The 13,193-nt window shown below is 38.0% G+C and overlaps 2 protein-coding genes across 4 annotated transcripts in view; both read left to right on the top strand.

Annotated features, from left to right (window-relative positions):
* The window catches only part of agbl4 (ATP/GTP binding protein-like 4), a gene marked incomplete at its 5' end in the record, with an annotated part of 28,737 nt that extends 25,394 nt beyond the window's left edge, over positions 1-3,343 (top strand). Inside the window, 2 exon segments of the mRNA XM_034232235.1 lie at positions 2,618-2,711; positions 3,071-3,343. Of these exon segments, the coding sequence (XP_034088126.1) occupies positions 2,618-2,711; positions 3,071-3,104 (128 nt within the window).
* A 1,495-nt stretch (positions 3,344-4,838) lies between these two features.
* The window catches only part of spata6 (spermatogenesis associated 6), a 38,484-nt gene continuing 30,129 nt past the window's right edge, over positions 4,839-13,193 (top strand). For all 3 annotated transcript variants that reach the window (XR_004570617.1, XM_034232232.1, XM_034232233.1), the window contains exons 1-5: positions 4,839-4,977; positions 8,833-8,970; positions 9,520-9,568; positions 9,697-9,738; positions 9,866-9,972. Coding sequence is in view for 2 of the 3 variants with exons in the window: in XM_034232232.1 (XP_034088123.1) it covers positions 4,894-4,977; positions 8,833-8,970; positions 9,520-9,568; positions 9,697-9,738; positions 9,866-9,972 (420 nt within the window). In the remaining variant the exon portion in view is untranslated. The remainder of the gene's footprint in view (positions 4,978-8,832; positions 8,971-9,519; positions 9,569-9,696; positions 9,739-9,865; positions 9,973-13,193) is intronic.

The following is a 13,193-nucleotide window of genomic DNA, read 5'->3' as shown; positions in this document are numbered from 1 at the left end:
CACACACACACACACCACACACACACACACACACACACACACACACACACACACACAGAGATTCACAGACAAACAGCCAGATGGGGTGTACATATAGATTCTGGAGTCGTGTGGAGAGCATCGCTATCAGCCTGCCGTGTGAGGAATGAAGTCCTGCAGACTCCCCAAAATACACAAAAAACTCTCTTAAAGGCCAAGGTCTCAGACTTTCTACGGAGAGGCTGGTCTGCATATTTACATTCCTTATTCTTACTGGGCACACCCTTGTGTTTGTGTGAGTGGGTGGTAGAAAAATCTCACCGGCTTGAGCTTCAATCTCAGGATCCATGTGTTTGTAATCCTCTCCAGAATGGAAGGAGTCATCACATACAGAGCATCAACTAGTTCCTGAACAGTGTCCTTCACATGCTGATATCCAAGAGAGGGAGTCACACAGTCACAAGATGGAGGAGTAGAAAGCAGTATTCAATGTTTACTTCAGATTAGCTCCACGTCAGAAATGAGCATGCTTGATGTCTCTCTCCATAGAGGCTGAATCATCATGTTAATCACATAGCTATCATATGCCTCAAACAGCTCTTCTAGGTAATCACACTTCCTGTCATGTTCACAGCTACAGTTGATACCTTTGTTATCACGTTGCTCTCATGTTGGAAGAGGACATTCAGTGTTTTCCCAACAGTAGGTGTGTATATATGTGTGTTGTTTAAGGTATGAAAAACTAAAGCCCGGAGTAACTGTATTAGGTTGGTTGAAAGCAATAATATTAATTTGAAATAGGTTCAACTTAATATTGTTGCTTTCAACCAACCTAACACATTCATGTGAAATCCGTTGTCATAATACATTTAGTTTAAGTCTCGTTTCAGTGTTGGATTGATGGTTTACAGGCTTTGAACAATACATTTTCACCTTCATTGCACCGAGGATTTACGTAACACGGGTCGTCTTTCAATCATTACGAAAACATTTGAAAGTACAGATAAAAACGACCGAAAATCTCCATATTTTTGTCCCTGTATGACAGTGCTTTCAATCACACGTTGGTGACAGATTGATAGTCCAGCAGGCCATACCTGAGTATCAACAAGGTAATGACGGGGGTAAGTGACAGATTATGTCTCCGTGTTGCTTCATCACGCCTGATGATAGAAGGAGGAAGCTAAACATCAATGCCTCGAGTTTGTTTTGTGTTGGGATCTATATTAATGTGCATTCTGTATCCATAGAAGATGATGGACATGTATCTAAGAAGCTGGATTGATTGATTGATTGGCAGCTGATATCGATGCTGTTTTCTCAGTCGCTTCTGCTAGCGACATTGTTCCTCTTTAATAGTCTTTGGTATATCCTCTTTTGTGGTGATTGGGTACATTGTTTGCTCTACTTCTTCATTATCTGACCCTGATTGTAATCATTTCTTGCCCATGCTGGCTTAATGATTTCAGGCTTAGCAACAGCACTCATGGACGCTCAGCTGTTTCATAGAAGCAGAGAAGTTATTGATATTGTCCCTAATTTATTGAGAGACAATTGTGCAGCGGGGATGATTTGTGCTCTCACCTCTGCATTTAAATAAGGCCTCAGTGTATAAGTAATTGCTTTTTGTTGTGATTCATACCAGCATCATGCATTCGGCTGATGGGAGTGAACTGCTGTTGATTTAGCCTCGCTTAAATCAGATCTGTAATGTGTTTTACCTTTAGGATTTACACTCCTCATTTCTCCAGTTGCTAGTTATTTACTGTAGTTTACTGGATGTGTTGACAGAAGAGATTTTTCTACAATATTACTTTATGTTAAACACATCCATGTAACACTGAGCAACAATAGCATTTAATTTGGGACATGTTTTCTGTCTATATGAATAAGTCCAATGTTTAGTCCTGGGGTAAAAAGCTGGCTCTTATATCCTCACTATGTTCTACTAGATCATCTCTAACTCTATCGACCTGCTGTTTGGTGCTGGGAAGGCAAGGCAAGTTTATTTATATAGCACCTTTCAACACAAGGCAATTCAAGGTGCTTTACAAAAATGAAAGACATTCAGACAAAGGCATTTCAAAACAGACATTAAAAAGAAAAGATAATAAAAGAAACATTAAAAGAAAAATACATGAATTTGTATTCAAAAGTCGTACATGAATAAAAAGTACATGAATAAAAAGTTACAGTGCAGTTTAAGATATGAATAGTTAACACAGAAGTTCCACTTTACTGATGCCTTTCTTTAAGGTTTCTCTGAACATGAGCTGTGTACGCTTGTACGGTACGTCCCGAGCAGAGAAAAGCAGCCAGGACAAAGTCCCCAGACTCTGATTCCCTGGGGTTACTAGCCCCACATGTTCATTAACCAAAAACGAAACACAACCGCTCAGTTTCAATTAAAAGCAGCGGCAAAAAGAAAAGTCTTCAGCCTGGATTTAACTCTTACTTACCCAAGTAGTAAGAGTTGCAGTGGACCTGCAGGTTTCTGGGAATGTAGTGTACAATATCTTCATTCACAAAAAATGTTGAGCTAAAAACAGATGTGTGAAAGTAAACCAAACAATGAAGTTATAAGCTGTACACCGAAACAACTTCTCCAAAGATATTGGCTTTAACAACCCGTCCTCAGACACAAAACTGGGGAGGAATGTGGCTCGAACCTTCCTGGATTACTACAAACTCAACAACCACATCAAGGACAACAGACCAACTCACATTCAAAGGTAAAACAGTTAGACATCATGAAAAAAATGTATATGAAATTAAATAAATTACCAAAATAGGACATTTTAATTCGTTCTGATTCGCTAAACCTTAACAGTACCATCTCATATTGTTGTGTATTTCTATTCTGCACTATTACTATTATTACTTGCACTATTTTATCTGTTGTATTGTGTTGCACTGTTGGAGGAGCCTGTGACCTAAGATTTTCATTGTCATATCTACACTGTAGCTATGTACCAATGACAATAAAAGCCTTGAAACTCTAAATAAATTACCCAAATAGGACATTTTAATTCGTTCTGATTCGCTGAAACTTAACCCTACCGTCTCATATTGATGTGTTTTCTGTCCGCAGTGCTGAGGGGATTTCAGCGGACAGGCGACAGTAACAATAAGGGAAATCGAGACGCAGAGAGAGAGAAGGAGATGAGCCAGGGTGTCCGACACTAGACTAATGGACAGAAGGACACGGACTGAGCATGAATAAAACGCAGAGCACCGTAGCAGGAGGATCCTTCACACTTCATTGCCTTTAGAAGCTCCACATCTCCCTGGCTATAAAGAGTTATTTTCACAGATTTGTAACAGTGGGTTGACTGGTACTGCAGGACTAAAAGGGGAACAAGTTAAGGGACTGTAAAATGTGGACTTATTGAATGCCAAGGGAGGACGGACTGGATCCCATCTAAAGCCCATCTGAGGCCTTTCTGCAGCAGACCCTTTTTTTGTTGATAGAATTGTGAATAAGTGCATGCTTCCCTGCTGTTACTGACTTTATTTTGGTGTTATTATCTCTGTTGTTATTTATTATAAGAAGTCATTAAACACTTAAATGCAATGTTGGACCTGTTTTTTTTTTTTAATTCTCATTCAATTATTTACTTGTTGTCTTTGGTGCACCAGTATGAGCAATAAACGCAAAATCCTACTTCAAAATTAAAGTACCTAAAGAAAAATCTCCTGCTTCTAATTATTTTTATTGGGCTTTTTTAGTCTGCGTGACTTCAATCATATAGTCTGATATTAAGGAGAGTTGGACTTGGACAGGCATTACAAATAACTATGTTTCAATGCATAGGTATAAACTATATATATATAAAAGCAACTTTGCTTAGCTTATGTAGGTCATATAGATTAGGTTTCATAACTAGTTAAAATCTCCTTGTAGTTACTGTAACGACTTTATGTAAATGAGACCTACAGTATTCACATAACATGGCTATCTTTATAGTTGTGTTGTTACCAGAGGTGGGAGAAGTACTTATATCTTGTACTTGAGTAAAAGTAGAAGTACTTATATCTTGTACTTGAGTAAAAGTAGAAGTACTCAGATCTTGTACTTGAGTCAAAGTACTCAGATCTTGTACTTGAGTAAAAGTAATCAGATCTTGTACTTGAGTAAAAGTAGAAGTACTCAGATCTTGTACTTGAGTAAAAGTAGAAGTACCAGAGTGTAGGAATACTCTGTTACAGTAAAAGTCCTGCATTCAAAATGTTAATCAAGTAAAAGTAGTATTATCATCCAAATATAGTGAAAGTAGCGACAGTAAAAGTAGTGATTGTGCAGATTGGTCCATTTCAGAATAATATATATGATATGTTTTATAATGATTGATCATGAAAGTGTTCTCAAAGCTGGTGAAGGTGCAGCTAGTTTGAATGACTTTGTATTCTGCAGGGTAGCTGGTGGATTTACTCCAGGTGGAACTAAAGTCTGATTTAACACTTGATTAGATTTCACATCATTCATCTGTGAAGTAACTGAAGCTATTAAATACATGTAGTGGAGTAGAAGTACAAAGTAACATTAAATTGGAAAGTACAAGTACATCCAAATTGTACTTAAGTACAGTAGTAAATGTACTTAGTTACTTTACACCACTGAACATGGCTATCTTTATAGTTGTTGCATTGTTTGCATGTGCATATGTTGAATGATAATTAAATGCTTTAACTTTAAAGAGAGTTTCAAAGCATTCACTGTTTTCAGGTCACTTTAAAATGCAATCAAATGTTTAAATGTTGGAGGCAGATTGTATTGTTTATGAGTGTCTTTGAACGTGCGTGGCAGAGAGAGCTTCTGATTGGTCTCCTCTTGGTCACATGGCCTCACATCCGCTCGCTCTGCCACTGTTGCTGTCTGGCAGCTATGACAACGAACTTTTAAAAGTTGGATGAATGGCTTCGAGAAAGAAGAAGCTTTCCCCCTCTAAAGTGTACAGAAAGGCTCTGAAATGCACCGTATACCTGGACATTCACAAAGTAAGTGCGTATGCTGCTTTACTACGATACTACAACAACTGCCCTGTTAGCTACTGAGCTAACGAGCTTAACGTTACATCCTCTTCCCTTTCCTTAACGTTCCCTAACCAGCTAGCTAACGGTCACTAACGGCTCTCACTCAACATGTAAATGTGATTAAATGTCGTTGAACTAGCAACTTGCTTACTTAGCTCATCAGAAAGGTTTTATACCAAATATTCCTGAATATAATAGAGCTTGCTGTGATTTAATAGCAGTGGTGTAAAGTAACTAGGTACATTTACTCAAGTACAATTTTGAGATACTTGTACTTTACCTGAGTATTCTCAGTTTTTGCTAATATTTACTTCAACTCCACTACATTTTAGAGGCCAATAATGTCCTTTTTACTTTGTTAATAGTCACTTTTTAGGTTTATCAGCTAATGCAAAATCTAAATAAATTATTAAATAATAGTTGACATATATTTATAAGTTAAGATATCCAGCAGCAGTAAATGAAATTGTTCAAATTAGCTAACATTTACCAGTTGTGATGAAAACACATGAATTATCATAATAGTAACTCAATATATATATATATATATATATATATATATATATATATATATATATATTGAAATAGGCCATTACATAGAAGGAGTACTTTTACTCTTGGTACTTTAAGTATATTTTGATGTTAATACTTTTGGATTTTTACTCAAGTTATATTTTGATTGCAGGACTTTTATACGGAGCCCTGGAGGGTTCATAGAGAGAAAAATAAATAAAACGTGGCCACGTTTTACTTTCTCGTGCGCACGCTTTAGTAACTCGTGCGCACGAGTTACTAAAGCGTGCGCACGAGTTACTAAAGCGTGTGCACGAGTTACTAAAGCGTGCGCACGAGTTAATAAAGCGTGCGCACGAGTTAATAAAGCGTGGCCTCGTTTTATTTAAATTGAGGGATTCCTGTCCGTGACTCACAGTATCTGCCCACAGCTGTTTTATAGAAGGAAAACCTCCTTCACTTTATGAAATCTCAGCGGCACCAGTGGCCTGTACTACGAAGCAGGATTGGCTATTTACACTATTCATTCATGAAGTATGACGCTGCGCTGTCAGCACGCGTCTCCATGTTTGTGATTGGTCAAATGTTGCTAACCCCGTCCCTTTCACATGAACGCGCTCTCAGCCGGACAGAGAAACCCTGGTTGATTTACTGAGTTGATAACCAGCTTCGTAGGACCGCTTATCGACATCGCGTTTGTTAGGGTCAGTTAAGCCGGGTAAATCGAACATATTCAGGTCCAGGGTCTGTTGAACTGGCTTTGTCGTACAGGGCACTGGAGGCAGTAACGTGTAACTCAGCAGAATCTGAGAAGAGCAGCACCAGCTGCAAAGAGCTGTGCCTTTTACTGTTTACTTCACTGCGTTTCCCTTCATTAGAACCGCTGAATAGAGATCGAGGCTGCTACGTTTAACCACACATCGAACTACCAGAGTATTCTCCCTCGCTTTATGAAGGAGATGTCCTGTCACCGGGGCGCATGATGTGTGTGTGCTCAGCTCCGCTCTGTGTGCGTGTTCGTGTGTATCCGACACCACCGGCATTTGTTTTCAAATTACCACGAACAGTACTTTACACAAATCTGGTTCCCCATAGTTAAGTGTATTCCCAAGTGAAAGAAATGTGTTTAATCTTAATCTCGATGTGCTATAGTCCTGCCGGAGTGCACCGGAATGAACGATACTATCATAAACAAATGCCCCCACACACACACACACACACACACACACACACACACACACACCACACACACACACACACACACACACACACACACAAAACGAGGCCACGCTTTCTTAACTCGTGCGCACGCTTTAGTAACTCGTGCGCACGCTTTAGTAACTCTTGCGCACGAGTTACTACGTGGCCACGTTTTATTTATTTTTCTCTCTATGAACCCTCCAGGGCTCCGTACTTTTACTTGCAACAGAGTACTATTACATTTTAGTATTTGTACTTTTACTTAAATAACACATCTGAGTACTTCTCCCACTACTGTTTAATAGCTATGTATGTTTTTTTTGTACTAGTTGAATTACAAAATACTTACCCCCAAAATAAAAGCTTTCCCTGGCTTTAAATGATGTGGCCTTTTTGGGTTTGTTATAGGCTAGTAGGGGTGTAACGGTTCACAAACATTTCGGTTCGGTACGTACCTCGGTTTTTAGGTCACGGTTCGGTTCGGTACGTTTTCGGTACAGCAGAAAAAATTATCACAAAACATAACATATTTTTTTCTAATTATTATTAAACTGTGAATATTCACTCAAATAAATACAAAATATAATAAAAAAAACATTAAGGTGCAGCATTTCGATGAACTGAAATAATCTGTATTTGAACTTTACTGTACTAGTACTCACAAAACATAAACTATTAGTTTTGGGTTTTTAATTATTATTAAACTATGAATATTCACTCAAATAAATACAAAATATAATAAAATAAACATTAAGGTGCAGCTTTTTAATTAACTGAAATAATCTGTATTTGAACTGTACTGTACTAGTACCTAAGCAGCCAGTTTGACATTATGACTTGCTTGTCATTGTATTTTCATGTTGTTTTAAAGAAAGATGAACTTGTCCACATTGCTTGCCGAAAGGGCAGATCTGCTGGCACTAACAATGTCTCCTGCTGTGGAGAACACCCTCTCTAGGGACAGAGGTAGCAGATACAGCCAGGTAGCGCTTTGCTAACATGGCAACATAAGGATATTTGGTGTTTGTAATAGCTTTGGCTCGGTCTGAACTCTCTGCGAGTGGTGGAGGCTTAAATGCTAGCGGGAGTTGGGTTTGCACTTCAGTCTTTTTTCTTTTGGTACCGGTGATATTCACGTTCGGGTGATGCCTTTTCAAGAGTGTGCAAGTTTGATGTATTGCCAGCCGCGTAACCAATTTTAGTTGAACAATGCCGACAAACAGCTTTGGTTCGGTCCACCTGTCTTTGTCCGTCATCCTTGTACGTAACTGCGAAACCAAAATATTCCTAAACCGGAGACTTCAATGATGCTGGAGGATTTTCAGCTCAACTTTATCTGCGTTCGCCATTTAGACAGTTTCTCAAATTACTGACTACATTTGAACGCATCCCTCTGACATAGTATGCCTCTCGTCCAATGAAATGACTTGCTCGCTCTATGACGCGTTGAACACAATGGGAGCAACATTCTCTGAATGCTGCGACGCAGCACCTGAGATTACTTTCAAGAAGTTGTTCACGTTCTCAATTTTTTAAGTTTAACGTTATATTCGTTCGGTACACTTCGGTACACATGTGTACCGAACCGAAGGGCCCGTACCGAATAATTTCGGTACGGGTACGTGTACCGTTACACCCCTATAGGCTAGCTATCTGTTACAGTAGCAGCAGCCTTTATCAGCCATTGCACATGAGTAAAATAACTAAACGAAAGTAAATAAATACACATACAATGTTTTTTGCCTTTAACCCCGGTCATAAATATTCAGCCAGCAGGTTAAAGTAAAACACATTAAAGTAACACCACTTTATAATATGTCCTAAAATGTGAATCACTATGGTACAAAGCTGATCTGGTCTTATTTCCACTTTGTATATTTAAGCAATTAATCTTCATTTATTTCCCTCCTACTCCTTCTCCTTCTGATATTGATTCTTCAAAGCACTCCTGGGGCTCTTTTGCTGATTTGTTTCGACATGTTTAACTCTCAAAGTGTTGCTCACAGAGGGATAGGCTATTCTTGTCAAAAGGCAGAAAGACACCGGAAAAAGAACATGACTAGAAATCTGTAACTGTAGTCACTTGCGTACACTGTCTGTGCGCAGGTCACATGTCCAGGAGTGCTCCTGACTAAATACAAAGAGATCTACCTCAGTGTGTGCATCATGGGCCAGTACAGGAAGACGCCCTGTGTGCCGCCTGTCTTCCCTTTGCGCTTCCACCACAAAATGGTATTTGAGAAGGTAAGAGTTTCATGCCGCCTGAATCACTATGCACAACATGTCGAAAGACCATGTCTGTGGCTAGACCTGGGCAAAATATCAATAGTACTATGTCGATATTCTGATGTAAGACAAGAGATCGTCTTAAATATTGGATATTGTTGTTTTTGTGCCACATGAGCGTACTTTTCTTTCCTCGGATTTAATGTATTTATAAGTTTGCAATGTGTGTTTTTCTGAACTTACTTGACTGTTATTTTCCATTACGCACTTAGTCATTGTCCACAATACTGTGTAACTGTTTTGTGAGTGCTCCAATATTCAACCCTATCATTTGATTCACTAAAGAGTACATTCCCATCCTAGCTGCTGTTTTTCATTCTGTTCGTGTCTTTTCCTTTTTGCACTGCAGCCTTTTATTGTCTTGTTTTTTAAACGTTAGCATTAAAACTTGCCTCCAATTACTGCCCTAAGTCCTGATAAAAGGCTACTTTGCCCCAGAAAGTTGGAGCTGTCTGCCTCATCTTGTTATCATTATTGATTTTCTGTGTCCTTACTCTGTTCTACCAGACGTTCCCCGGCGTTGTTGACCCTGCTGATGTAGCTGACCTCCTGGACGGTACACGGCCATCTGGGATCTGCCTCCTCATCTCTTAGTCCTGAATACTCTGCTATGCAAGCTTATAGGCCATTAGCTGTGATACTGATCATTAGCTCACAGTCTGTTTGTGCTTTCCTTCCTCTTAGCTGACACAACATCTTTTGAGCTGATTCAGTTGGTGCCTCCAGGTATGCTTTCTGATGATGCCATATGGGACTTTTCAGTCCCAACTGTATGGATTCATTACTCGGCAAAAACTGCTTCTTTAACTTGGGTTGTGTTGCTGTTTACTGTTTGTCTTTGCATGTTGTTTAGAGGGGGAGGTGTTAGCTACGATGAAGGAGAGCAGCAGAGACTTCCTGTACCCGGGAGAAGGAGAGCAGCAGAGAGAGACGCTGATGAGGAGATCCTCCTCCTTTCCTGTAGGCTACTTTCCATCAATTCCTTTATGTATATTATGTATTTCTTCACCCTGACCTGCACCAATGTTCTAACTCTCTAACTTGTAAATATTACAAGTTACAAAGCTCTAAAGACGCACCATAGGAGCAGAGGTGGGAAGTAGTGCAGTACAAATACTGCGTTACTGTACTTAAGTACATGTTTCTGGTATCAGTACTTTACTCCACTACTTATTTTTCTGATGACTTTTTACTTTGACGTCTCACATGTTGAACACAAATACCTGTACTTTCTACTTCTTACATGTTGAACTCAAATACCTGTACTTTCTACTTCTTACATGTTGAACTCAAATACCTGTACTTTCTACTTCTTACATGTTGAACTCAAATACCTGTACTTTCTAATTCTCAAATGTTGAACACAAATACCTGTACTTTCTACTTCTTACATGTTGAACCCAAATACCTGTACTTTCTACTTCTTACATGTTGAACCCAAATACCTGTACTTTCTACTTCTTACATGTTGAACTCAAATACCTGTACTTTCTACTTCTTACATGTTGAACACAAATACCTGTACTTTCTACTTCTCACATGTTGAACACAAATACCTGTACTTTCTACTTCTTACATTTTGAACACAAATATCTGTACTTTCTACTTCTTACATGTTGAACTCAAATACCTGTACTTTCTACTTCTTACATGTTGAACACAAATACCTGTACTTTCTACTTCTTACATGTTGAACACAAATACCTGTACTTTCTACTTCTTACATTTTGAACACAAATATCTGTACTTTCTACTTCTTACATGTTGAACACAAATACCTGTACTTTCTACTTCTCACATGTTGAACACAAATACCTGTACTTTCTACTTCTTACATTTTGAACACAAATATCTGTACTTTCTACTTCTTACATGTTGAACACAAATACCTGTACTTTCTACTTCTTACATGTTGAACTCAAATACCTGTACTTTCTACTTCTTACATGTTGAACACAAATACCTGTACTTTCTACTTCTTACATGTTGAACCCAAATACCTGTACTTTCTACTACTTACATGTTGAACACAAATACCTGTACTTTCTACTTCTCACATGTTGAACCCAAATACCTGTACTTTCTACTTCTTACATGTTGAACTCAAATACCTGTACTTTCTACTTCTTACATGTTGAACACAAATACCTGTACTTTCTACTTCTTACATGTTGAACTCAAATACCTGTACTTTCTACTTCTTACATGTTGAACCCAAATACCTGTACTTTCTACTTCTTACATGTTGAACTCAAATACCTGTACTTTCTACTTCTTACATGTTGAACTCAAATACCTGTACTTTCTACTTCTCACATGTTGAACACAAATACCTGTACTTTCTACTTCTTACATGTTTAACCCAAATACCTGTACTTTCTACTTCTCACATGTTGAACTCAAATACCTGTACTTTCTACTTCTCTCATGTTGAACTCAAATACCTGTACTTTCTACTTCTTACATGTTGAACCCAAATACCTGTACTTTCTACTTCTCACATGTTGAACTCAAATACCTGTACTTTCTACTTCTTTCATGTTGAACTCAAATACCTGTACTTTCTACTTCTTACATGTTGAACACAAATACCTGTACTTTCTACTTCTTACATGTTGAACCCAAATACCTGTACTTTCTACTTCTTACATGTTGAACCCAAATACCTGTACTTTCTACTTCTTACATGTTGAACACAAATACCTGTACTTTCTACTTCTTACATGTTGAACTCAAATACCTGTACTTTCTACTTCTTACATGTTGAACCCAAATACCTGTACTTTCTACTTCTTACATGTTGAACACAAATACCTGTACTTTCTACTTCTCACATGTTGAACCCAAATACCTGTACTTTCTACTTCTTACATGTTGAACTCAAATACCTGTACTTTCTACTTCTTACATGTTGAACTCAAATACCTGTACTTTCTACTTCTCACATGTTGAACACAAATACCTGTACTTTCTACTTCTCACATGTTGAACTCAAATACCTGTACTTTCTACTTCTTACATGTTGAACTCAAATACCTGTACTTTCTACTTCTTACATGTTGAACTCAAATACCTGTACTTTCTACTTCTTACATGTTGAACACAAATACCTGTACTTTCTACTTCTCACATGTTGAACTCTAATACCTGTACTTTCTACTTCTCACATGTTGAACACAAATACCTGTACTTTCTACTTCTTACATGTTGAACTCAAATACCTGTACTTTCTACTTCTTACATGTTGAACCCAAATACCTGTACTTTCTACTTCTTACATGTTGAACTCAAATACCTGTACTTTCTACTTCTTACATGTTGAACACAAATACCTGTACTTTCTACTTCTTACATGTTGAACACAAATACCTGTACTTTCTACTTCTTACATGTTGAACACAAATACCTGTACTTTCTACTTCTTACATGTTGAACACAAATACCTGTACTTTCTACTTCTCACATGTTGAACTCAAATACCTGTACTTTCTACTTCTTACATGTTGAACTCAAATACCTGTACTTTCTACTTCTTACATGTTGAACTCAAATACCTGTACTTTCTACTTCTCTCATTTTCCAAACAGCTGGTTCCTTTAGTCTGAATGTGTGTTTGATGCGTGATCATTATTCTTTAGAGTCATTGCGTGCCTATTGATTTGAACACGATCCGTGTATCCATCATTTCCTGGTCTTCTCTAAAGAAGAGGGACCAATGGAAACGTTGTCATGTTGCCGTTGTTCAGCATGGAAACATTCATTAGCTAACAATGACATTATTGTTCTATTAATATAAAGGGAGGTCAGGTACTCTTTAAAACAGCTGCTAGTTATGGGTACTTTTTACTGAAGTACATTTCAAAGCCTCTTTACTTCTACTTGAGTAAAGGATGTGTGTACTTTTGCCATCTCGCATAGGAGTGAAAAAGTTGTTTGCAGAGTGTGTGCAATAACACCTATTTATTCAGTAACTTACTTTACTAACAGCAAAGTGCAAAAGTAACTTCACAAGAGCAGCTCTTAATTGATCACATGATTGATCTCACATGTGCTCAGAGAGGAAATAGCCAATTAGACGAATGGATTTTACCCTACATCTACCATTGCAAATCCTAGAGTTTACTCAGTAGTGTGTAATTAAGCATACATTTTAATTGGATGTTGTTTTTTATATTCGTAAA

Source organism: Gymnodraco acuticeps, unplaced genomic scaffold, assembly GCF_902827175.1.
Source record: "Gymnodraco acuticeps unplaced genomic scaffold, fGymAcu1.1, whole genome shotgun sequence".
Classification (NCBI taxonomy): domain Eukaryota; kingdom Metazoa; phylum Chordata; class Actinopteri; order Perciformes; family Bathydraconidae; genus Gymnodraco; species Gymnodraco acuticeps.
This window is presented reverse-complemented; position numbering and strand designations above follow the sequence as displayed.